The sequence below is a fragment of the Elaeis guineensis genome, chromosome 11 (genome assembly GCF_000442705.2).
Source record: "Elaeis guineensis isolate ETL-2024a chromosome 11, EG11, whole genome shotgun sequence".
Taxonomy (NCBI): Eukaryota; Viridiplantae; Streptophyta; class Magnoliopsida; order Arecales; family Arecaceae; genus Elaeis; species Elaeis guineensis.
Genome location: NC_026003.2, coordinates 17,424,020 through 17,451,830, shown reverse-complemented (window position 1 = coordinate 17,451,830; position 27,811 = coordinate 17,424,020). Strand labels below are relative to the sequence as shown.

General features: G+C 41.3%; 1 protein-coding gene across 1 annotated transcript in view; it reads right to left on the bottom strand.

Annotated features, from left to right (window-relative positions):
• Positions 1-22,141, bottom strand: part of LOC140852368 (scopoletin glucosyltransferase-like) — a 53,946-nt gene extending 31,805 nt beyond the window's left edge. The window contains exon 1 of the mRNA XM_073245305.1: positions 22,079-22,141. Coding sequence (XP_073101406.1) covers positions 22,079-22,141 — 63 coding nt within the window. The remainder of the gene's footprint in view (positions 1-22,078) is intronic.
• Between the last annotated feature and the right edge of the window lie 5,670 nt (positions 22,142-27,811).

Genomic DNA, 27,811 nt, shown 5'->3' with positions numbered 1-27,811 from the left:
GGAGGAGAGGCGAAGCTTGGAGGAGTCGGCGAGGAAGGCGGAGGCCGAGGTCGCCCATCTGGTCGAGCAAACTCCGGTTCTGGTCTTGGAGGCCAGGACCCTTGCGGTGGAGGAGTTCAAGGCCTCCACGGAGATAAGGGAGCTGAACGTCCAGTTCGGTCTGGAGGCGTTCACCAAGGGCTTCGAGCTCTGTCGAGAGAGGGTGGCCAGTAGATACCCCGACCTTGATCTCGGCTTTTTGGAGGAATCTGACGACGAGGCCGCCCCTTCGTCCGCTGCTGCCGCAGTCGCACCCCCCGCGCCGAGCTCTCCACCCCCTGCCCCCGAGGTCTGAGACCTCCGATCTTGTATCTTTCTTTTGTCGCCATATTTTCTTTCCGCTTGTCTTCAAAATTAATCAATAAAATTGAATTTCTTATTATAGATGGTCTTTTCTTCCCCCTGCTCCTCCTTTTCTGCCTTTCTTCTTGTAATGAGTTGGTCTTTGACGTTTGCTTCTTCCGATGGCAGTGTCCTGCCGAAGCACTCCCCTTGCCCCTGGGGTCCCGCTGAAGTCAACTATCCAACGGCTAAAAAAGGAGGTCCTCCACCTGACGAAGAAGTTGAAAAAGTCGGAGGATGAGCTCCGCAAGTTGAAAAAATGCTATTCCGAGGCCGCCGCTGAGGCCGCCCACTTCAGGAGTCTCCAAGTGAAGGCAATCATGGACTACAGTCGGAGGAAGGCGAACTTCGCAAAGGAGCTCGAGGAATGCACGAAGAGCGCCAGCGATCGAACTTGGGCTCAAGAAGCCAGGATCAGCGCCCTTAAGGTGGAGCTGTCAGCTGCGAAGAGGAGGATCGGCCAGCTGGAAGGAAACTCATCCCGGCTCACGACGCGGGATGAGCAGATATGGTCACAAAAGGTTTCCGACCTCCAAAAGCAGCTTCAAGATGCTGAGGTGAGCCATGATGTGCAGCGGGCCAGCTGGCGCCGGCAGGTAGAAGAGTACAAAGGGAGATTCCGTCAGGCGGCGGACGAGGTGGTTCGTCTCCAGAGGCAGTTGGTTACTAGGGCGCAGCTTGCTAACGCTCAAGATACCGAAGAGCTTCAAGCCCTGAGAGGCACTGTCGAAGGGATTTCTGTCTCCCTTGGGGAGAAGACAGCCGAGCTGCAACAAGTAAAAATCCAACTGGGGCTTGAGCGGAAGGCCGTCGCGGATGCAGAGGCGGAGTCCGAAGTTTTGCGGAAGTGGCATCGGGAAGCGGAGGCTGAGAGCCGGCGACTTCGTCAGGCGCTCCAGGATATGCTGCAAAAGAAGGAAGAACTAGAGGAAACGGTGGATAGCCTGAGGCAGTCTTGGTTGGGGGATGGAGGTGATCACCCTAGGTTAGAGGGAGCGGGACCTCCTTAGAGTTCTTTTGTAGTCACCCCCCTTTTGTAGCTGCCCCCTTTTTTCCTTTTTTTTTTTTTGTCGTTTTGTCCCTCTTTCTCTGGCCGTCCTGGCCCTGTAGTACATATATCAGAAATGAGGAAAAAGCACTTTGTGTTACCTTGTCCGCGCGTAGCACCGATATTGTCGTTCGTTGACCCTTTTTCATCGTTTGGCCTGTTTGGCTTAGAGGTCGTCGTGGGAAGGGGCTCTTCCCTTCCATCCGATCTCGTCACGTGGCCAAGCCTCGCCACCATTTTTAACCCTTGCTGGCGAAGTATCGGAAGGAGCCCGGCTTTCTTAGGAGCCCGGGCAAAGTCTTCCTTGGCGGCGGAGCCCGGCTCCCGTAGGAGCCCGGGTGAAGCTTACCTTGGCGGCGGAACCCGGCTCCCGTAGGAGTCCGGGCGAAGCTTACCTTGGCGGCGGAACCCGACTCCCGTAGGAGTTCGGGTGAAGCTTACCTTGACAGCGGAGCCCGGCTCCCGTAGGAGTCTGGGTGAAGCTTTCCTTGGCGGCGGAACCCGGCTCCCGTAGGAGTCCGGGTGAAGCTTTCCTTGGCGGCGGAACCCGGCTCCCGTAGGAGTCCGGGTGAAGCTTTCCTTGGCGGCGGAACCCGGCTCCCGTAGGAGTCCGGGTGAAGCTTACCTTGGCGACGGAGCCCGGCTCCCGTAGGAGTCCGGGTGAAGCTTACCTTGGCGGCGGAGCCCGGCTCCCGCAGGAGTCCGGGTGAAGCTTTCCTTGGCGGCGGAACCCGGCTCCCGTAGGAGTCCGGGTGAACTCTTCCTTGTCGTAGGAACCCGGCTCCCGTAGGAGTCCGGGTGAACTCTTCTTTGGCGTAGAAACCCGGCTCCCGTAGGAGTCTAGGTGAACTCTTCTTTGGCGTAGAAACCCGGCTCCCGTAGGAGTCCAGGTGAACTCTTCTTTGGCGTAGAAACCCGGCTCCCGTAGGAGTCCGGGCGAAGCTTACCTTGGCGGCGGAATCCGGCTCCCGTAGGAGTCCGGGCGAAGCTTACCTTCCACATCGCTCATGTCAGGATGAGGTTCTCCTCCTGTTCCTGACATGGCTGTGGGGTTACATTAGGGCGTTGCAAGGCCTCTCCCCCCATCCGATCTAAAAGAACCGGGCCTTCGACTTTGCTCAAGTTAGGGCGAGGTTCTCCTCCTGTCCCTAACAGGGCTGTGGGGGTACATTAGGGCGTTGTAAGGCCTCTCCCCCCATCCGATCTAAAAGAACCGGGCCTTTGACTTTGCTCAAGTTAGGGCGAGGTTCTCCTCCTGTCCCTAACAGGGCTGTGGGGGCACATTAGGGCGTTGTAAGGCCTCTCCCCCCATCCGGTCTAAAAGAACCGGGCCTTTGACTTTGCTCAAGTTAGGGCGAGGTTCTCCTCCTGTCCCTAACAGGGCTGTGGGGGCACGTTAGGGCGTTGTAAGGCCTCTCCCCCCATCCGGTCTAAAAGAACCGGGCCTTTGACTTTGCTCATGTCAGGATGAGGTTCTCCTCCTGTTCCTGACATGGCCGTTATTTTTGGAGGGGTCATATCCAGTCATAATACATCCGCGTTAAGTAGGAGGGGTGTGTTAGCTAGAAAGAAGAGTAGATTCAAAACGAAATAGTAAGTAATACATTTACAGTATTCTCGCTCCTTCTTGAGGCCCTCCGGCGATGGAGTCGATGGTCCCGATAGGAGGCCGGTCCCCTGGCTGCTCCTCCCTTTTCTGCAGTTCGGGCGGTGGGAGGGCTCTTGGCCGGTCTCCTCTACCCTCAGGCCTGCGGCGGATGAATCTGTCGAGTCGACCTCGCCGGATGAGCTCCTCGATCTCATCTTGGAGCTGGATGCATTCTTCGGTGTCGTGGCCGTGGTCATGGTGGTAGAGGCAGAACTTGTTGGGGTTGCGCTTCCCGGGGTGCGTGCGCATCCTCTCCGGCCTAGGGAGCAGCTCCTTGACCTCCATCAGTACCTGGGCCTTCGAGGCGTTGAGGGGGGCGTAGCTGCGAAACTTCCCTGGCGGGGAACCCCGCCGAAACCTGTTGTCCGGGCTCCTCTGCCTGCGTGCCCGGGGGGGAGTATGGGCGCGCTTATGTCCAGGAGGGGATCGGGAGCGAGGTCGGGCTTCCTTTGGCCTCTTCTCAACTGCGAGCTTACCAGAATCTCCCGCCTGACGCTCCCTCGCAGTCTCTTCATCCTTCATTTTGAAGGCCTCTTCCGCTCGGGCGTATCCTTCAGCCCGAGCCAGCAGATCAGCAAAATTTCTGGGGTACTTCTTCTCCAGGGAGTACAAGAGATCATTCTTCTGAAGGCCACCTTTCAGGGCGGCCATGGCAACCGACTGGTCCAAGTTTCGAACTTCCAACGCCGCGATGTTGAAGCGGTTGATGTAGGCCCGTATGGACTCCCCTTCCCTCTGCTTGATGTTGATGAGGGACTCCGAACCTTTCCGGGGACGTCGGCTGCTGACAAAATGGGCCACGAATTGGTGGTTCATTTGATCAAAGGAGAATATGGTACCCGGCTTCAGAGCTGAGTACCAGTTTCTTGCTACTCCCTTTAAGGTAGACGGGAAAGCCCGGCACAAGATGGCGTCAGGAGCACCGTGGAGCAGCATCATCGTTCGAAAGGCCTCCAGATGATCGACCGGGTCCGACGTCCCGTCGTAGCTTTCGAACTGAGGAAGCTTGAAATTCGGTGGGATCGGTTCCTGCATAATCATTTGGGAGAAGGGAGGGTCAGTGCAGATATCCTCACCGTAAGCGGGAGGCGCATGGCGGAGTTCTTCAATCCGTCGGTTCATCTCCTGGAGCCTCCGGTCCAGGAAATCCTCTCGACTTCGAGTCTCGAGGGTCCTTTGGCAGAACGGGGGCAGGGATCTCCCATGGGTGGAGTCGTGGTCCGATTGAGGGCTCTCCACCTTCGGATTCGCCTTCCCGGGAAGGACGGGGCGGCTGGCCCAGGTGGCCCGCCCCACCGTCAGGTTCTGGCATTCCGGAGATGCCCCTTCCGGATGCGCCGACGCCTGCGGTGGCTGCTGCTGCATTGCCTGTACGGCCTCGACGAGGCCTTTGACCTGCTGCGCCAGCAAGTCAAACTGCTCCACGCCGACCGCCGTCGTCGGAGGGGGAGGAGGAGCTGGCTGAGAAACGGGAGGGGAGGCCGGAGCCTGAGATATGGCTGCGGAGGCCGTGGACCGTCGGGTGGACGCCCTGCGCGGAGGCATCGGGTGTCGATCTCGCAGGGGAGGATTAGGAGTGGGTGACGGAGAGATGGCCGGAAGCGGGTTCGTTGAGCGCTCTTTCAAGAACAAGGGTGCTGCGAAGACACAGGCCCTTCCTCTAGCGCCAATCCTGTTGGTGCAAAAATCCGCTTGCGCCGGAGGAGCTGGAGTTGGGGAAGCCGCGGTCGCCGCCGGGACCTGCAAAGGAAGTCTAAACCGGAGGTGGGATTGCTCCGGCAAGACCCTCCGACGCTCAAGTCAGTTCTCTGCCTCAACAAGAATGGAGTGCTCGAACGGAGAATTTAGCAGAGTTTTGAGATAAGGCAAAAGAGCTTAAAGAATAACGTATCTGATTCCCCCTTTTATAGGCGGGGGAGGCAACGGACTGATGGCGACGTTTGTAACCACCTGGTAGTGGGCCGCCCATGGTCAGGGGAATTGATTGCGAAGGATAATGGAGCAGATACGTGGGCATCACCTCGACCCGCCACGTGGAATCTGTTATGAGGGGTGGAGCAGCGTCCGTTGTCAACGGACAGGAGAATCGCACGGTATCCATCGCAGGAGGTGGAGCAGGTTCGTGGCCGTCACTGTGGCCTGCCAGGGGATAGTGGAGCTGTGCGGAGTCCGCCACAGGAAGTGGAGCAGGGCGGCTATGGTTACTGCGGCCTGTCAGGGAATGATGATACTGCACGGAGTCCGCCACAGGAAGTGGAGCAGGGTCGTGGCCGTTTTGAGGGCCTGTCAGGGAGCGTGGATCTGTCGATTGAAGCTCGGCAACGGGCGGAGCCCGATTTCTGTTGAGGTCCGGGTGAGGTCCTCCTGGCGGTAGGGGTCGTGAGCGGAGCCCGACTCCCCGGGGAGTCCGGGCGGAGCTGTTCTGATGTTGGCGACGGAGCCCGGCTCCCGTAGGAGTCCGGGCGGAGCTGCGCTGAGGTCGTCGGGGGAGCCCGACTCCCGTAGGAGCCCGGGCGGAGCTGCGCTGATGCCGGTGCTGGAGGCGGAGCCCGACTCCCGTAGGAGTCCGGGCGGAGCTGTGCTGATGTCGGAGGCGGGGCCCGGTTCTCGTAGGAGTCCGGGCGGAGCTGCGCTGATGTCGACGGTGGAGCCCGGCTCCCGTAGGAGTCCGGGCGGAGCTACACTTGCTATCGGCGGTGGAGCCCGGCTCCCGTAGGAGTCCGGGCGGGGCTGTGCTGATGTCGTCGGTGGAGCCCGGCTCCCGTAGAAGTCCGGGCGGAGCTGCACTTGCTGTCGGCGGTGGAGCCCGGCTCCCGTAGGAGTCCGGGCGGAGCTGCACTTGCTGTCGGCGGTGGAGCCCGGCTCCCGTAGGGGTCCGGGCGGAGCTGCACTTGCTGTCGGCGGTGGAGCCCGGCTCCCGTAGGAGTCCGGGCGGAGCTGCACTGCAAACAAGGTTAAGGGTGAAATCCGGCTCTGATAGGAGTCCGGATTGGGCTTACCAGCGGTTGATACTGAGAGTGGAGCCCGGCTCCCGTGGGAGTCCGGGCGGAGCTGTTCTGATGTTGGCGGCGAAGTCCGGCTCCCGTAGGAGTCCGGGCGGAGCTGCGCTGATGTCGTCGGTGGAGCCCGGCTCCCGTAGAAGTCCGGGCGGAGCTGCACTTGCTGTCGGCGGTGGAGCCCGGCTCCCGTAGGAGTCCGGGCGGAGCTGCACTTGCTGTCGGCGGTGGAGCCCGGCTCCCGTAGGGGTCCGGGCGGAGCTGCACTTGCTGTCGGCGGTGGAGCCCGGCTCTCGTAGGGGTCCGGGCGGAGCTGCACTTGCTGTCGGCAGTGGAGCCTGGCTCCCGTAGGAGTCCGGGCGGAGCTGCGCTGCAAACAAAGTTAAGGGTGAAATCCGGCTCTGATAGGAGTCCGGATTGGGCTTACCAGCGGTTGATACTGAGAGCGGAGCCCGACTCCCGTGGGAGTCCAGGCGGAGCTGTTCTGATGTTGGCGGCGAAGTCCGGCTCCCGTAGGAGTCCGGGCGGAGCTGCGCTGATGTCGGCGGTGGAGCCCGGCTCCCGTAGGAGTCCGGGCGGAGCTGCGCTGATGTCGGCGGTGGAGCCCGACTCCCGTAGGAGTCCGGGCGGAGCTGCACTTGCTGATGTCGATTCCGCTGTGGGTTCCGGCTGTGGGTATTTTATACCCAACAGCTATCTTCCGATAGGTCACGAAATTATTCTCTCTAAGAAGTATTGTCCGACAACCCCTTAGGAGAGAGAGCGTATGAGTAGAATACTATATGCTTCGATAGTGGGATATATCATGTATGCCATGATATGTACGAGGTCAGATATGGCCTATTCACTAGGGGTAGTAAGTAGGTACCAGTCTGATTAGAAAAAAAACTATTGGAAGATTGTGAAGACAACCCTTAAGTATTTGAGAAATACTAAAGACCAGTGATCTATGTATAGAGATACTGATCTGAAACTTATAGAATATACTGATTTCAATTTTCAGTTAGATTATGATAATAGCAGAAATGTGTCGGGCTATGTTTTAATCTTGAATGGAGGAGCTGTTTGTTGGAAGAGTTTCAAGCAATACACAGTGGTCGATTCTGTATGTGAAGCGGAATACATTGCTGCATTGGATGCTGCAAAAAAGACGGTGTGGTTGCAAAAATTCATCATCGAGTTGAAAGTTCACCTTCTTTTAATAGGCCCATCTTGCTGCATTGTGGCAGCTCTAATGCTATAGCTTAGACGAAAGAACTAAAGTCATACGAGCGTACCAAGCATATTCTGTGCTGCCATCACCTGGCATGAGAGATCGTGGATTGAGAAGACATCGAGCTTCTGAAGATCGATGAAAAGGAGAACCTTGTCGATCTTTTTACTAAAACTCTCGAGATCAAAGAGTTTGATGACTTCAAATGGAAGATGGGTACAAGATACTGCCCTGATTGGCTTTAGTCCAAGTGGGAGTTGTTGAAAATTATATCCTAAAATCAATCGTATGACGATTGAATTTTTTTTATATATAAATTATTTAGTGGTAAATAAAAATTATTTTGGCATTATTCATCATAAAGTTGCATCTTCCTTGTAGAACTCTTATGTTGTGATGAAGTCTTTAGAACTATGTTAGTAAGCGATAAAGAAAGAATTTATTGTATAGTTCTTAAACATATTCATGGCCAAATGATACATCATTACAGGATGATGATGTTTATCAAGTGGAGGTCGTTGTGTGCCATATGGGTTGGTTATCCTCTTAACCAAAGAGTATGGTGATACTGGTACGGCATACATGTGAGATGTAGGAGTATATTATCACGGAACAGGTGACTCACCTACTGAGAATTCTGTTGTCAAAAGCTGTTCGCAAAGCGTATTGGGCATAAGTGTCCCTCAGACCTGAGATCACCATAGTGACTTACAAGCAACTCACTATGCTTTGGTGTCAGACTATCTAGATTTTTAATGCAGTGACAGAAGGCTATTGGGTATAGTCAAGTATTTACGAAGTCTGTGTATGGATCAAGATGGAATTAATTCCTCTGAATTATAGGAGCTGATGTATCGTTATATTTCAATTTAGTAAAGTTTTGGCTAGGATAATCCATGAAATGGATTTGAAAGGTTGAAATATAATGTGGATGAAATACTCAGGGTTGATAGTTAATCCTTGGTCATCTCAGAGCATTCAAGATCAAAGGGATGAATTATGCGGTAACCATATACATAGATTCTGAAATATTTCTTTACAATTATTCGACCTATCCAGACATCGAAGACTATTGCTAGACGGTAAATTCGATTAGTGCAAGAAACGGTTCTTGTACTATCGGCTTAGTGTTCGAATCTATGGAGTCACACACACAAGTCAGATGATGTAGAAAAGGATTGGCCTATGTTTATATATCCAATTTAGAAGTACTTGATTGAATATATAGACTAACTTGATTGAGAATTAAGTTATGAATCAAATGGGATTGAAGAGTTGACTATGCCTAGCTAGTACTACACATGAGATTCAGGTTCAATCCTGGAGATGAACAGTTTTTCATCAATGATCCAAGGAGCCTATGAGAGAGTGGATTAAAGTGCTAATTAATTTTAGATTAGCTCTAAATTAATTAGATGTAATTGGATTCAAAATTTCAAGTTAGACTTGGTCCTAAATCCTAAACAGTTTAGGATTGACGGTCTTTTAAAATTATTTTGAATCAGCTTCGAATTGGATTTGAATTGATCCAATTTTGGATGAGATCTTTAGAACCCATTTTTACTGAGACTCTCTCACTTTCATAGCCGATCAGCACTTGATGTGGTGCTGGTTGCGGGCTGTCCCACGTGGATGTGGGTGTGGGTGCAAAGTGGGCACCATATTAGGCGCCAATCCTTTCTCATGTAGGAATCCTTCTTTAATAAATTATAGACTAATTTAAAATTTATTTGAATTAGGAGTCCTATTCTTATTGAGTTATGAAAATCATCTATAAATAGAGAGGGTCTCTACTTATGGATGTATAGCAATCAAAGTGTGAGAAAAGAGAAAAAGAGAGAGAGAGAGAGGCATAAGGCAGTGTGGGCATCCCATCCTTGGCATATCTCCCCCCTTACCGCCCCTCTTCTCCAAGCCGTCGGCCCTTTTTGGGCACCCCCCTTGTTGGTGTGAGGCATCACACCAGTATCTCTCTTTCCTCCCTTGATGGTCTTGTGAAGGCGCTTCAACTCGAAACTTCATCCCACTTTCCTACGGAGCTTGGCATGCGTGCGAAGTAAAGGGCCTATAGATCTAGACCTATGCAAAAGTTTAAATTCAGATTCTAAAGATTTGATCCCTATTCCACTGTAATCTAGATAAATATTTGACCTTTATTTAGTTAGATATATGAAAAATTTTTAGATGCAATCCTGGTTATCCGCGAGAAACAGACTTTCTTTCCCTTCACATACGAAAATTGAATTTTTTCTAGAAGGCAATTATTAAAAAATAGAAGAGGTGTTTTCTAAAAGATTATATATGGAACATGCATATAGACACCTAGCTTCTAAGGGCAATTTAGATAAAATAAAATATAAGAAATTTTCTATAAAATTATATTTTATGCATCAACAACTATATGGTATCTACATAAAATATTAGAGGAGATGCAGTCTTATAGCCTTCCTAAACAAACGACTGTATGATACATAAAGTTGCACATTTATGCAGTCGCCCATCATCATCTTGGATAAATGGGAGAAGCATAGCCATGTGTCCCTTTCCTTCCATGATGAAACCCTAGCCTCTACACCATCTTCATCATTTCTTTTCCTTTTCTCCCTCCTCCATGATCAATCCTGTGCTAGCACCTCTGATCCATTATCCTAGCTTTGATGACCTATAAACCTCACCCTCCATGCCATCTTCCCTATTTTTTCTCTCCATCTGTTGCCCAGCTATGCAACCCAAGAAGGGGAGGGGGTGAATTGGGTTTTTGAAATTTTAAGGTTAATTTAGAACCATAAGGATTAAGTAATAATAAGCAAGTTATATGTAGTAAGTGATTTAAGCAAAGTGTAGAAATGAGATGCAAGAATACAAAAAATAAAGAAATTTAAATAGAGAGCAAGTAAGCACACTACAAACAATCAAAGTTTATAGTGGTTTGGTGCTAACCTTGTACCTACATCTACTCTCCAAGCTCCTACTTGAAAATTTAAATCCACTAAAACGTATTCAACAAGAATACAATGTCGGTACCTCCAACTCTAGCTATCCCAAGCTAGAACACCTATTTTTTGGATACAAGACAATCCAATACAATCTGATTCAAAATTCAGATTAATCTATCCAAGTTTTGGAATCCTCCCAAAACTAAAGATCAAGACAAAAACAGAATATAAGAGTTAATGACAAAGAAATACAAGTTTAGCTCCTTTAATGAGCAAATAAAACCTTAAATACACTTTATACAACAAGGAAGAAGCTTTTCTGATTCTCCTCAAGGTTGTTGAAAACTTGAATGAGCTCTTGAGAGGTTGGTAAACTTGAAATGAAAGCTTCTTTTGCTTGAAGAAGGCTTTTTGCTTAGGGTTGAAATGAATGCTTGAAAATCTTCTCTTTTTTCCTCCTTCAAGTACCTTTATATCTTCAATAGAGGCTAGAGAAAAATCTGAACAGGATTAGAGCCATTGGAGTACATTAAATGAGTATTAAATACTGTCAAAATGATCTGAAAAATTAGTCATTATGGAGATTTTTTGTCACAAGGATCGACTCATAGGGTCGACCTCTGTGGCGCAGAACAGAAAGTGACTGTTCTATATCTTTGGCTTGCACAGACAACAGAGGTTGACCCCTAGGGTCATCCTCTTTGGGTGTGCCAGCCAAAAATAGCATGCCATTTAGCCTCTTTTGACAGGGGTCGACTCATAGGATCGATCCTTTTCTTTAAACTTAATTTTCTCTCAAAATATATGTCCAAAAAATATGAAATTACCTCCAATAGATCACAAATCTTTTGTTCTTGCTCTTGAGGCTTTCGAATCAGAATTTGATAAAATTATGATTTTGCCCTTGAAATATAATAAATCTTTTTTCAAGCTAAAATCATTAGTAATCCCCTCAAATATTTTGTAATCATCAAAATCAATTCATGGAGTAATAATCTTTCTCTTTTTGATGATGTCAAAATACTTAAGCAAAAACAAAATATAACATATATAAAGCATTGATTAAGAATTTTAAATTTATGAAGATATATCACTTAAACATTATAGCTAATTATTTGAATAAAATGCATTATGAGTAGTTTGAAGATTAGTTTGAAAATTGCTTATAAGATTATTTTCTTTGACACATTTGATTATTACCCAATTTTATTTCTCTACTCTCCCTTTTTATCAACATCAATTAAGATCTTAAGAGATTTTTAAAGAAAAAATAAAAAAGACTCCCCCTCACTATAGCAATCATAAAGGATATTTCAATTTGCTCATATAAAAGATATTGCCATTCATAATATTTCATAGCACATATATGAGGTATTTTTCATATCACATAATTAAGATATTTCAATTGATGTCATTCATAAAAATCAATCCAAATGACATTCATAGAAGTTAAAAGTATATATATATATATATATATATATATATATATATATGTATGTATGTATGTATGTATGTATGTATGTATGTATCCAAAATATGACTGAATACTTAAGTGACACAATACATAAAAGTCAAGTCAAAATACATAGGCTATACAAAAATCATGGGTAACAAAAAATATAACTATCCATGAGTCAATCAGCCAACAAATACAAAGGCCATAAGCTAGATCCTAGACATAAAAGACTAACTATGCCAAATCTAATAAATATCATGACTAGAGGCATCAGAATCAGAGATATGATGAGGAGTCACAGGATCAAAGCCATGGGCACGTCCTTGACCACATCTGCCTCAGCAACGGGTAGAAGTATTGGCACGAGCAGATGGGTGAGAAGGCCCTGGAGCCTAGGAGGATATGGACTCTACTAGGAGAACAATTATTTCAAAGCTCTCGACATGGACTGCATCAGGGTACCAATCTGAGTAGAGACAGCCTCACTGGAGTCCCTGATCTCTCTTCTCAAAAAATCAAAGCCACTCTGCAAAATGCCTTGAAGCCTAGCCGCCTCTGCAGATAGGTTGGAGACCTCCATGATGTCCTCTTGCGGCTGGAGATAGGCTAAGACTAATACCTGTCTCTGCAAATCTAAAACTCTGTCTGTCAGTCTCAAAATATATCTCTCAAGCTGCTCAAGTCGTGTGGACTAAGCTGTAAGCATCTGAAAGATAGTAGAGATATGAGGGATCATAGTCTGGTCCAAAACAGTCTGAGATATCATCCTCTGAGTAATACCTGAGGTGGCAAACTGCTGAGATAAAATGGAAGCAACATGTTGGGACATCAACTCAATCTGATCATTTACAAGTCTGATCTCTGAAGGATCTACTCTGCTCCCTGACTATGGTACAGAAGCATCCCTCCTTACTGACTTTGAGGGACCAGCCTCGTGATCAAACCCGAACTGAATATCAGAAGATACTCTGTGATCATGAGGAGGTGAAGATGGTCCCTCCTCCTCTGCTCTTTCCTCAACACCCTTCAACCAACCACCATCAATCTTTGAAAAATCCATGCAATGCAGTGTGTGGTGGTTGATGATGTCAGAATGTGATAAGCTGGTGACTGCCTCCCCCTCAAAACAGACTTCAAATCTCCTAAAGATCAGGGTGAGTGCCATACCATAAGGCAAGTGAGCCTTAGACCTATTTAGGGTCTCTCTCATAGCCTCAATCATCAGAGTAGAAAGATTCAAGGGAGTCTCGATGATCACATGGTACATGATGCATATATCCCTACCAGATAAGAGGTCATGCCTGCCACTCCTAGGGATAAAAAGTTGGGTCACCATGTGATGCAAAAGTCTCATCTTTACTAAAAGTATCCTTGCTTTTAATTTATTTAAATTTTCTGTAAATGCTCTCCCTAAAATAACACTTAGTCCTCCTTCTTTGATTGGGAGCTCCATATGAGTATAACCTTCACAAGGCAAGTGCAAGATTTGTCCCAAATGCAATGGATCAAGAACAATGTTAACACCTTTCACTGAAGACTTTACTGTTCCATTGTAGTAACTTAAATTTAAATAGAATTCTCTGATCAAATCAACATAAATATTTTTCTTCAATAGATAGTAAAACTCCCATCCTTGACTTTTAATTTTTGATCCAATTGAGAAACTCTCTTTTTCAAAAAACTTAAAATCTATGTACTTTTCGGGTTCTACTTTTCGATTGGAGAGAGGTACCTTGCTTGGACTAAGTGGAGATTGTGAAGAAGCTGGAGTAGGATCTAGAACTGGGGTTGGAGCAGGAGAGGGCTCGGCTGTCATTCTTTTTCTGCGCACATCCTCCTCTAACCCACGAACAGACTTTCTTCTCTACGATAGCTTCAATTTAGAAGCCATTTCGGATAAGAGAGACTTGCAAACAGTTTATAAGACCTAATGAGAGGTAGAGTGGAAAGAATTTTAGAGGAAAAATAAGGATTTTGGGGAGATGGACCGTTGGTTTGGAGAAGAGGGTTTGAAACTAGGGTAAGCTTGATTCGCCCAAAGAAGAAAAAAAAGAAAGGGGATTAAGTTCCTAAAAGGACGATTTGAAGGGGGAAACCCGATGGAAAAGAGATTTTAAGAGATTTTTGCAGTTGAGAAAGTGGAGAGGGAGGAGATTTTTGTTTGATGGGATGGGGAAGACGAAAGGCAAAGGATCGGCTCCTTTACAAATGGAGATTTTCCAATAAAATAGAACGTCCGATGGATTTTAATGAAAATTACAAGTTTATCCTAGGTCGATCCTATGGGTCGACTCATGGCTAGAAAAATTCAAAAAAAATAATAAAAAAAATTAAAAAAATTTAAACTTGAGAGAAGGGTGTCTATTTAAGAGATTGATCATATGAAGGATAGTTTTGAGCTTTTAAGAAAGGAGAGATGAGAATTGAGCTCAAAATTTGATTCAATGAATTTTTGATAAAAAGAACTTAAAATTAGAAAGATACTTAATTTGATGGATCAAGAATTCTTAGTTCTCTCCTAATTTCACAAAATTTATCTTCACTTAAGGTCTTGGTAAAGATGTCAGTCAATTATTTTTCAATACATACATAATCAAGAATTATATCATGATTTTGGATATGTTCTCTTATGAAATGATGTCTAATTTTAATATACTTTGATCTAGAGTGCTGAATTAAATTTTTAATTAGATTAATAGCACTAATGTTATCACATCTTATAAAAATTTATTGAGTTTGATGCCAAAGTCCTCAAGTTGTTGCTTAATCCATAAGATTTGAGCACAGCAACTTTCGGCTGCAATGTATTCGACCTCGACCGTAGACAGTGCCACCGAATTTTGCTTCTTGCTAAACCAAGAGATTAAGTTAACTCCTACAAATTGACAAGTTCTATGAGTACTTTTTCTATGTAATCTACATCCAGCAAAATTGACATCTGAATATCCTATTAAGTCAATTGATGAGTCCTTAAAATATCATAATCTTAAAGTTTATGTACCTTTTAAATATTTAAGAATTCTTTTAACTATATTTAAATGTGATTCTTTTGGATTTGATTGAAAGCGACCACATAGACAAACACTAAATATAATATCTGATCTACTAGCAGTTAAATACAATAAAGAACCAATCATGCCTCTATAAAATTTTGAGTCTATATTTTTACCTCCTTCATCCTTGTCAAGCTTACATGATGGGCTCATGGGGGTACTAATTACTTTGGAGCTCTCCATTCTAAATCTTTTTAGTAGTTCTCTTGTGTACTTGCTTTGGGTGATGGAGATCTTTTTCTTTGTTTGTTTGATTTAGAGTCTGAAGAAAAATATAAGTTCTCCCATCATGCTCATCTCGAACTCCTCCTGCACGAGCTTAACAAAATCTTGACAAAGAGTTTCATTAGTAGACCCAAAAATAATATCATCAACGTATATTTATATAACTAATATATCATCATAATTTTTTTTAATAAAAAAGATTGTATTTATATTTTCTCTTGAAAAATCATTATTAAGCAAGAATTTACTTAACCTTTCATACCAAAACCTAGGTGCTTATTTTAAGCCATATAATACTTTATTTAATTTAAAAATATGATTAAGAAAAGTATGATTTTTAAAATCAGAGAGTTATTCCATATATACTTCTTCAGCAATAAAACTATTTAGAAAAGTATTTTTGACATCCATTTGGAATAACTTAAAATTCATAAAGCATGCATATGCAAGTAAAAGCCTAATTGCTTCTAATCTAGCAACAGATGAAAAGGTCTCATCAAAATCAATTCTCTCTTCTTGATTATAACCCTTTGCAACCAATCTTGCTTTATTTCTAATTATATTTTCATGTTCATCTAATTTATTCCTATATATCCATTTTGTGCCAATTACTGGATAATTTTTAGATCTTGATACTAAAGTCCATACATTATTTTTTTTCAAATTGATTAAGTTCTTCTTGCGTTGTATTTATCCAATTATAATCTTTTTCAGCTTCATCTATGATTTTAGGTTCAAAATGAGAAACAAATACAAAATGATTGTATGCATCTCTAAGTGAAGAATGAGTTCTTACTTCATGTGTAGGATCACCAATGATTAATTTTTTGGGGTGATTGTGATCATACCTCCATTCTTTGGTAGATCATTTGTACCTTGAGGTTGTTTTTGTTCTTCACCTTTATCCTCTTATTTGTTTTTATATTCTTTTTCATTTTGAATTGTTGAGTCTTTTAGGGTGAGCTCCTTCATCCCTTCTATATAAGAGGATCTGCATCATCAATATCTTCGCTCTTCCTTGAAGATAGATCATTAGTCTCATCAAAAACATGTATTGACTCCTCTACTACTAAAGTTCTTTTGTTGAAAACTCTAAAAGTTTTGCTAGAAGAGGAGTAACTAAGAAAAATAGCTTCACGAATTTTGCATCAAATTTTTCTAATCTCTCTTTACCATTGTTCAAAACATCAGCAACCAAAAATATGAAAAAAATATAATGTTTGGTTTTCTTCCTTTCCAAAGCTCATAGGGTGTTTTCTTTAGAATTGGTCTAATTAAAGCACAGTTTAAAATGTAACATGCCGTATTAATTACTTCCGCCCAAAAGTATCTTGGAAGGTTGCTTTCATATAGTATGGTACGGACCATTTCTTCAAGGGTTCTATTTTTTCTTTCTACTATCTCATTTTATTGGGATATCCTAGGTGCTGAAAAATTATGATCAATATCTTTTTATCATAAAATTTTTCAAAATCTTAATTTTCAAATTTGGTTCCATGATCACTTCGAATATTTTGAATAGAAAAATCTTTTTCATTAGTAACTTTTCGATAAAATTTTGAGAACACATGAAAAGTTTTATCTTTATGTGCCAAAAAGAAAATCTATGTAAAATGAGAGAAATCATCAATAATTACAAAGCCATATCATTTTTCATCAAAACTAGTAGTTCTAGTGGGTCCAAATAAATCCATGTGCAATAATTCTAATGGCTTAAAATTTGAAACAATATTTTTAGATTTGAATGAGACTTTTGTTTGTTTACCTAGTTGGCATGTATCACAAATTCTATCCTTTTCAAAATTTAATTTAGGTAAACCGGTAATCAATTTTTTTTTAATAAATTTTGAAAGTGAATGCATGCTAATATGTGCAAGCTTACAGTATCAAAGCCAACTAGTCTTATTAATTTTGGTATTCAAAGCTACTAGATATTGCATGTTTATCTTGAAAAGATCATTCAAATCTACTATATAAATATTACCATATCTATGCCCAATAAATTTAATATCTTCATCATTGGGACTAGTTACTATGTATAATAAAGACTCAAAAATAATTTTGTACCCTTTGTCACAGAATTGACTAATGCTTAATAGATTATATTTCAAACCATTTACTAATAAAATATTTTCAATATACTTGGAGGGTGTAATACCAATGTTACCTATACCGATGATCTTTCTTTTGCTATTATCTCCAAAGGTGATCATCCCTCCATCTTTTGCATCAAGTGTAATGAATTGAGATTCATCACCGGTCATATGCCTTGTGCACCCGCTATCAAGATACCATTTTCGATTTGTTTCTTGGGATGCAAGATACACCTACGTATAAAATCAAGTTTTCACTTTAGGTACCCAAGTTTTCTTGGGTCCTTTTTGGTTAGTCACAATGATTCCTTTCGAAACTCATATTTTCTTCACATTAGAATTTTCAGATTTGTTAGAGAAATATGTGTAGGATTTGTGTCATACTTTGCTACATTTAAAGCAAGTAATATTTAAAAACTTGTTGCTTGATGAGTTCATAAAGATATTTTTCAGAAATTTTTATTTTTTTAAAGGGTTGTATTCAAGATCGGCTTTATCATAAACGGTATTTTGATTATCAAGTATCATTTGAAGTTTATTTGAACTTAGAGTGAACTTTTCTATCATAGATTTTAACTTAGCAATTTCATTTTTCAAGTTCAGATTTTCTTGTGTCAAGATCAATTTTTTATTTAAAATAATCTCATTTTTTTTTAGTAAAGATTGATTCTTTGATTTCAATTCTTTATTCTTTACTTTTAACTTCTTTAGATTATCAAGTAGATCATAAAATATTTCTTGAAGTTCTTCAAAAGTAAAGTCATTAGGAGTTTCAGTGTTTACCTCATTTTTATGTGCCATAAGGCATAAGTTGGCTTATTCATATGAAACTTCTTCTTCGGAGCTTGACTCATCACTATCACTCCATGTAGCCACCATAGCTTTTTTCTTATACTTCTTGAGGTCCTTCTTAAGTTGTGGACATTCGGACCTAAAGTATCCCGACTTCTTACATTCATAACAAATAAGGGGCTGCTCCTTATCCTTCTCCTTGTAATGCTCTCCTTTTATAGGTGGCCTCTTTCTTATCCCTTATTATTTTTCTTCAAAAATCTTTTAAACTTTTTAGTGATGAGGCCTATTTCTTCATCTTGCTCTTCATTTTCTGTTTCATCAGATTTCTCATCGAGTTGAGCAGTGGATTTGAGGACGATTGTCCTCTTCTTCTTGACATCTTCTTCTTGATATTGTTTCATACTTAGCTCGTGTGTCATTAGCGATCCTAGAAGCTTCTCCAAGGATAAAACATTCAGATCTTTGGCTTCTTGGATTGCAGTCACATTGGCCTTCCAAGTCTTTGATAAAGACCTAAGAATCTTTCTCACAAGATCGCTGTTAGAATAAGACTCACCAAGATTTTTTAGACCATTAATAATATCCATAAAATGAGTAAATATTTTAGTTATTGATTCATCATTCTCCATTTTAAAGAGTTCATATTTGTGCACAAGCATGTTAATTTTTGATTCTTTAACTTGATTAGTGCCTTCATGTGTTACTTCTAATCTATCCCATATTTCTTAGCCGACATGCATGTTAAAATGCGATTAAACTTATTAGCATATAAAGCACAATAAAAAATATTCATGGCTTTAACATTGAGTTGAGCCATTTTCTTGTCAACCTCATCCCATTCTCTTTCGGGTTTGGTTGATTCTACACCATCAACTATCTTATTAGATGTGTGTAGTCCATTAACTATGATACTCCATATATCATAGTCAAGTGTTTGAATAAAAATTTTCATCTGAGCTTTCCAATAGATATAGTTTGATCTATTGAAAAGTGAAGGTCGGTTTGTGGACTGCCCCTTGGCTAGTAAAACATCAACTTGAGTTGCCATAGATATTTAGCTCTTTGATGATTAAATTAAAGTAGGACTAGAGCACCGAACTCTGATACCACTTGTTGTCCAGCTATACAACCCAAGAGGGAGGGTGAATTAGATTTTTAAAATTTTAAAATTAATTTAGAACCACAAGGATTAAGTAATAATAAACAAGTTATATGTAGTAAGTGATTTAAGCAAAGTGTAGAAATGAGATGCAAGAATGCAAGAAAATAAAGAAATTTAGATAGAGAGCAAGTAAGCACACCATAAACAATTAATGTTTATAGTGGTTCGATGTCAATCTTGCACCTACATCCACTCTCCAAGCTCCTACTTAAAAATTTAAATCTACTAAAATGTATTCAACAAGAATGCAACATTGGTATCTCTGACTCTAGCTATCTCAAGCTAGAACACTTATTTTCTGAGTACAAGCTAACCCAATACAATTCGATTCAAGGTTCGGATCAATCTATCCAAGTTTTGGAACCCTCCTAAAACTAAAGATCAAGACAAAAACAGAGTATAAGAGTTAATGACAAAGAAATACAAGTTTAGCTTTTTTAATGAGTAAATAAAATCTTAAATACACTTTACACAATAAGGAAGAAGCTTTTCTGATTCTCCTCAAAGTTGTTGAAGACTTGAATGAGCTCTTGAGGGGTTGGTGAACTTGAAATAAAAGCTTCTTTTGCTTGAAGAGGGTTTTTTGCTTAGGGCTAAAATGAATGCTTGAAAACCTTCTCTTTTTCCATCCTTCAAGTGCTTTTATATCTTCAATAGATGCTAGAGAGAAATCTGGACAGGATTAGAGCCATTGGAGTACATTAAATGAGCATTAAATGCTATCAAAATGAGCTGAAAAACTAGTCATTATAGAGATTTTCCGTCACAGAGATCGACTCATAGGGTCGTCCCCTGTACAGGGATCGACTCATAGGGTCGACCTCTGTGGTGCAGAACAGAAAGTGACTATTCTGTATCTTTGACTTACACATATAATAAAGGTCGACCCCTAGGATCATTTCTTTTGGGTATGCCAGCCAAAAATAGCATGCCATTTAGCCTCTTTTGACAGGGGTCGACTCATAGGGTCGATCTTTTTCTTTAAACTTGATTTTCTCTCAAAATATACATCTAAAAAATATGAAATTATCTTCAATAGATCATAAATTTTCTATTCTTGCTCTTGAGACTTTCGAATCAGAACTTGATAAAATTATGATTTTGTCCCTGAAATACAATAAATCTTTTTTCAAACCAAAATCATTAGTAACCCTTTCAAATATTTTGTAATCATCAAAATCAATTTATGGAGCAACACCACCCCCTTCTTCTCCATGATCGATCTCATATCATATCTCCAAGCAATCCCTCCTTCGGTTACCATAAATTTTTGCTCCCTTTCTCCATAGCTTTTCCTTCTTTCCCCTCCCTCTACATGCTCGATCCATGTGAGCACCCATCCTCCAGTTTCGATGACCTCCAAATGCCATTTTTTATACCCTCTTCCTATTTTGTTCCTTCCCTCTCCCTTTATATGTCCGATCCTATGTTAATACCTCTTATCAACTACTCCTTCGATTCCAATGAGCCAATACTATCTTTTCTTGTAACTCTTCCTTCTTCCCCCTCCCTCTCTGCTCGATCTTGCACTAGAACCTATCTTTCTTCTTCCACTTCTCAGTTTCTTCCTTCAACCTCTGCATTCTCTTCTCTCTCTCATAGCTTCCCCCACCATACCTTATGCCTCCATTTTCCTCCCTTTTAGTCTGCTTAAAGCTCCCCCCATGCTCTCTACTCCCATGCTCCTCTACATCTCTCTCTTCTCGATCACTTCATCCTTCGCCAATAATGGAAAGAGGATGGTTGGCTTTCTTTAATAGCAATCTCTTATCCTAGTGCCTCTCTCTACGAGCCACTATAAGAGAATGGCTAGCACCCCCAACTGGCAGCTGGAACAAAGCCACCATTTGAGCTAATTTCAATATTTTTCTCTTCCAATTTTAGCTACCTTTGCTATTTTTATTCACTAAATTTTTTCATGGTTCTTGAATAATCATATTTCTATTTTTCCACCCTCTACAGTATTTTTTCTATTATTTTAAGGGAAAAATGAACCAAAATATCTCTCTCTAAAGAAAGAGAAAAAAACAAATTTATAGTATTTCATATATCTTCCATGTCACTCTTTTTTTCTATCCATTTCTTTCTGAGAAAAAATGCATGAAAAAAGCAAATGCCCACCTTTTAAGAGATAAAGAAAAAAATGTATAATTTTTCTATCCTCTGTAATGTTTCTTACTTCTTTTTCAAGTGAAAAAATGCATGAAAGAAAAACTCCAATGTATGCCTTTCACCTAAAGAGAGAAGGAAAAAAATAAACATTTCATCTATTTTTGAAACCACTCTCTCTTTTTACTAAGAATTTTTTCGAGAAGAAATGCATGAAAAAAGAAATGCTTGCCACTGAAAGAAAAAGGAAGAGATATATATTTTTTCTCATATTTTCATCTGTATCTATGTTTCTTTCCACTGTTAATTTCTCTTACCACTCAATGTTTTTTCCTTTACTATTCTCCACTATTTTGTTTAAAAAATAAAATTCAACATATTTTTTTGAAAAAAAGATTGTGACATTCAATGTCATTGTCCCTAACATGAAAAGTAGTCTAAATCCATCCATAAACAAATATTGGCATTTAGCCTGAATGTCTTACGTTAAGCAATGAATGATACATTCTCTCTGCTTATTTTTCTATATTGTGGAATACGAAAGGCAAACCCTTAGGAGCAACACCCCACATACACTCAATCTTTTTTGAAGTGGAGGAAAAAAAGAGTTGGGACTTACATTATAGGCTCAGAAAGTAAAGGGCACGATAGCATGTCCATCTTAAGAGGAAGAAATATCTACAGATCCTGACTAATGCGGTACACATCCACCAACCCTAGTTATGTAACTACAATCAGGTTAATGACCTTAAACAGAGATAAAATATATAACCCTATTAGTGAGTTACTAACCTCTGTCTCTCTCCCCATATCGAAGATGGTAAATTTAAGCCATCTGTATTATATAAGTTAAGTCCAAGCCTTTGACATTTGCAGCCCTCTCTCATCCCATATAGACATATTTTATATAGGCATGGTGGTTTATGCACCTAGTTGTATGGCCATTTATAAGCATTCACTCACCATGACATCCATGATCCTCTCTTTCTCATCCATGTCCCATATGAGCCTTATTAATGAGCCCATGGCCGACACATGTAAAAAAAATAAAGAGAAAAAAAATTTGATGATGGCCTAACACTATGCCATCCTCTGCTCTTCTCACACCTACCCATGTTCCTCTTCGATGAACCCACATCTTGACGCTTGAACTCAGAGATAAAGTAAAGGAGCACAAGTGCAATATATAAACACTCGATGCTCTAGAGAATCCACTATCTTAGACATGAGCACATTTGCCACCACAGTAGAATCCACCAACACAATAGCTTCACATAATGATCAACTCACTTTCCAACAAGTAATATAACTCTACATTTATGTATGTGATAAGTCCCTATACCTCTCGGGCTCTGTAACTACTTTCTTAATTAATTACCCCCACTTCCATCAACCCATCATAAAATCAAAAAAGATTTTTATGCATGCATGAAAGTAATACTACTTTTAAAACAAAGAAAGATGGGCATGCATACTATGGTGTCATTCTCCCTCGGTTGGAAAAAACTTATCCTCAAGTTTGGCTTGCACGTCACCTTCATAATATCGTAAAGAAATCTGCAATATTAAAAGTCAATGAAACATTGTAGTCATCGAACAACTCGATCTTGTAGGCATTCTTTCCAATCCTCTTGAGCACCTTGAATAGCCCATCTGCCCTCGGTTTAAGCTTGCCATGCCAGCCTTGTGGAAAATACTCTTTGCGATGATGCAGCCACACTAATCTCTTTCCTTGAAAGCTGTCATTTACGATGTTTGTTGGCTGCCTTTTGATACTTCTCATTGTACTGAATGATATGAGCTCGAACTTGCTTATGGAGTTGCTTAATGTGCTTGGCTTATTCATCAACATCATTGCTAAAAGGATGAGTAATAGGGAGGGGAAAAAGGTCAAGCAGGCTAATAGGATTGCGACCATGACTACTTGAAATAGATTTGCACCAGTTGTTTGACTAGATGACCGGTTGTAAGTAAATTCGGCTTGCGGCAGGACTAAATCCCATTGTTGAATATTCTTTTCCACGAAACTCCATAGAAGATTGCCCTAGCTTTGGTTGACGGCTTCCGTTTGGCCATCAATTTAAGGGTGATGGGAAGAACTAAATTGGAGGGTAGTGCCCAACTTTCTCCATAAAGTACGCCAAAAATGACTGACGGACTTTAGATCTCGATCGAAAGTGATCATCTTAGGGATGCCATGATGTTTAATTATCTCCCAAAAATAGAGGTCGATGATATGAGTAGCATCCATCATCTTCACATTAAAAAATATACTATTTTAGAAAATCGATCAACGATCACCATGATAGAGTTCTTATTCTGTTAAGTTAGCGGTAGACCCAAAACAAAGTCAAAACTCACATCCTCCCATGGTGCATTTGAAACATGCAATGGAGTATTGAGATCGGTATTTTGAACATGGCTCTTAGCAATATGACAACTTCATAATCTTGCAATATAGTTAGAAATTTTTTTATATTGATGTGGCCAATAAAAATACTCTTGTAATGTAGCTATTATCTTGTCCATACTGAAGTGGCCACCAAGTCCCCGCTCATTAGCTTTCCTAATAATAAAATGATGTAGAAAATATTGAGGAATACATAGAAGGTTGTCTTTGAAAAGATAGCCATCATGAAGAATAAAGTTGTTGTAAGGCCCACTTGAACATTTTTTCCATAACTTGCCAAAGTATAAATCATCCTCATAGAGCTCCTTGAGCACCTCAAAAACTAATACTTGCACCTGCATGGTTAAAAGCAAAGAATAACTTTGGCTTAAAGCATCCACCACCTTGTTTTGCTCGCCCCCCTTATGTTTAATATGAAAAGTATAAGCTTGTAAAAACTCCACCCACTTAGCATGCCTCCAATTGAGTTTATGTTGGTCTTGAATATGCTTCAAGGCCTTATGATCGAAAAAAGCACAAATTCCTTAAAAATAAGATCGTGACGTCAATGCTCCAAAGCTCGAACAATAGCATGAAACTTCTTATCATAAGTAGAATATTTTTGTCGAGAATCATTTAAGTTTTTCACTAAAGAAGATAAAGGGTTTACCTCATTGGTGAAGTACCATACTGATTCCTACATTTGAGACATCATACTACACCTCAAACACTTTGTTGAAGTCGAAGAGAGTGAGAAGAGGAGCTTCCACCATTTTTATTTTGAGAAACTCAAAGCTCTTTCTTGAATCATCCATCCATTTGAAAGGATCTCCTTTCAAGCAATCATTGATAGGGGCAATGATGGTGTTAAAATCTTCGATAAAGTGCTAGTAAAAAGAAGTGAGACCATGAAAAGTTCGAATGTTATATAGTAAAATAGGTTCAACTACGTAGCAATAGCCTCAACCTTCACTGGATCCATCTTGATACCTTCGACCGAGACAACATAGCCCAAAAAGACCAAGCTAGTTGTCGCAAGGTTGTATTTCTTTAAGTTGGCGTATAGCTTTTGCTCCCATAGAACTTAGAATACTTGCCGAAGATGCATCATATGATCTTCAATACTTATACTATAAATCAAAATATCATCAAAATAACTAACAAAAAATTTGTCAATAAAGGGTTTGAATACATAGTTCATAAACTACATAAACATACTCAGAGCATTTGAGAGGTCGAATGGCATGACCTATCAACTCATAGAGACCATCATGTGTCTTGACCATTGCCTTCCATTCATTGCTAGGGCACATATGAATTTAATGGTAGCCACTCCTTAGGTCAACTTTAGAGATGACCAAGGCACCATGAAGTTGGTTAAGAAGATCATTGAGGCACGGAACAGGAAAGTGGTGCTTGATAGTGATTGTGTTAATCACTCTATCCTATCCACACATGTGCACCAAGAACCATCTTTCTTTGGCATAAGTAGCACCGACACTGCACATGGGCTCATACTTTCCCACACCAAATCCTTGTGAATGAACTCTTCAACTTATTGTAGCTCTTTGTTCTCCTTTAGACTCATCTGATAGGTCACTGTATTAGGGATAGCAGCGTCCAACACAATATCGACACAATGTTGGATCTCCTGTATAGGTAGAAGATCAGGTGGAATCTCTTCCGAAATCACATCTTCAAACTCATGAATAAGGGGTATGATAATAGAAGGTATTTCATTCTTTATTTTATTTTCCTCCACTAGAAGTAAAATATAGGCCTCATTAGACACTGTCAACTCCTTAAGAAACAAGGACTTAGCAAATAAGGTTTTATCTTCCCCTGCAGAAGATTTGGACAAATACTCAGATTTGGAAGGACCTAATGTCACCTTAACTCCATCCTTGGTAAAGGATAATTGTTTTTAAAACTATCATGCATGACCTTTCTATCATACTGTCAATGATGTCCAAGAGGCATATGACATGCATCCATCAGGATGACATCACATCACACCTCATCCTTATAGCTTTTACCAATAGAAAAGCTAACAAAGTACCTTTTCTCCACTTTCATATCATTTCCCTTTTTAAGCCAAGAGAGCTTGTAAAGTTGGGGATATTTCTCCACCTGAAGTTGTGACTTTACCATGGTAGTAGAGACTATATTTTCGCAACTACCCCCATCTATAATAACATTGCATATCTTGCCATGAGAAGTGCACCATGTAAGAAAAATATTATTGCAAAGCCAATCATCATTCTCAACGAGTGTAGCTTTTAAGGCTTGCTGAACAATAAGAGCCTCACCCTTATCGCCATAGGTGACTTCATCTTCTTCTCCCACCTCTTCATCATACACAAGCAAAGTGGTTTCGAGACCTTTCTCTTTATCAGGTGTCTCCTCCAAGAGAGTAATAACTTTGTTACTAGGCATTCAAAGACAATGCTCCGAGGCCTTGACATTTATAGCATCACCACAGGTTGGACTTGGAAGAACTCGAACGACTAAAAGTAACAATCGCATCTTGTTTTGGATAAGACTTTCAAGATGTGACCTTAGAAGCTTAAGAAGCACTCTCCAATTAGAAATGTCCTCATGGCCTATGAATCAAGTACCACTTGCACTCGATGGTCGATATGCCTCCTTCATCTTGAATTGCCTTTCCACCTTAATTGTAAGCTTCTAAAGATCATTGTATGTCCAATAAGGTTGAAGGTCAACAATGTCAAAAATCTCATGTCGAAGCCTGCCAAGGTAGGGAGCGATGGTTTGCTCCTCCGGTTGGATAATGCCACACTACATCATAAAGTGATCAAACTCCTTTGAGTACTCCTCAATAGAGTGATTTTCTTGCTTCAAGTAGTTAAACTTGAGAAAAGCATCTTACATATAGCGCTTCGGTAAGAAGTTCTTGAGCTCTTTCTTTATTTTCTCTTAAGATTAGATTTTAGATTTTCCTTCACTAGCTTGTTGAGCTTGAAATTAGTCCCACCAAATAGATGCATGCTTCTTAAGCTTGATTGCCATAAGCTTTACTTTGTAGTGTTCAAGATACATCTTCATATTCAAAGATTCACTCCATCGTGTGAAGCCAATCAATAAACTCATCGGGTTGGATCCTTCCTTTGAACTTGGGGATGTTGACTTTGATGCCGATGTTCCGATGGAACTCGTGGTTCCTTTGAGGTTGCCAATGTAAAGAACCCTCCTCACTAGGTACTCATCTATAAGCATCGTGAAAAGGGTTGATATCCTCGTTGTCTTCATTAGGTAATTCATGCTCCGAACCATAATGAGAATTGTCATGTGCCAAAGCTTCAAAGTGAGCAGGTTGCTTCTCAAGAAGTCACATTTGTCTCCATGAATCATCCATCTCAACATCCCACAAGTCATGCTCATGCACCAAAGGATCCTCCATACATGGACTACACCCATAATTATTGGCCATCTCGAACCAAGGGTTCTGCTACAAAACTGATGCCAAAACTTGAAGATGGAGTGAAGTAGCATAAGTGCAATATATAAACACTTGGCCCACTATAAAGTCCACTATCCTAGATACGAGCATACTCGTTGCCGCACTGGAATCTATCAATGCAACATCCGAGCAGTACCTTCTCCCACTTTGAATCCACTAAGAAAAGAGCTAGGCTCGTACAAGAAGAACTCTTTTCCAAGTGAAGGTTGAGAAAACTCTTAAAATGAACTGTCTTCATTGACATAAGAATAGATACATATATTTTCATGCATTTTACTTTCCCAAAACTATCCAATATCCAAAATCCATAAAGAGTCTAGAAACCTATGTACTTCATATAATGATCAATCCACTTTCCAATAAGTAGTACAACTCCACATTTATACATGTGACAAGTTTCTATGCCTTCGAGACTCTGCAACTACTCTCTTAATTAATTATCCCAACTTCTATCAACCCATCATAAAATCAGAAAAGATTTCATAATGCATGAAGGTAACATTACTTTTAAAACAAAAAAAAGTTGGGCATACACACTATGGTGCCACATCTCCTTTGAAACCTGTCAACAAAGGGATCACTGGCATGTGTATCTATAAAAAAGGATTAGCCTTTGATGTTGGCCTACTGCCATAGCAATCTTTGCTTTGCCCAAACATAGCCTACCACCACACCATTTTATGCTTTGCTCACACCCCTCATCTGCCAAGAAAAGGGATCGCTTGTAGATATCTCACTTGCTATATAAGAAAAAATTATTTAATGTTATCTCCATATCCATCCAATGTAGACTTCACATTATTTTTTAACATTACTAATACTTTTT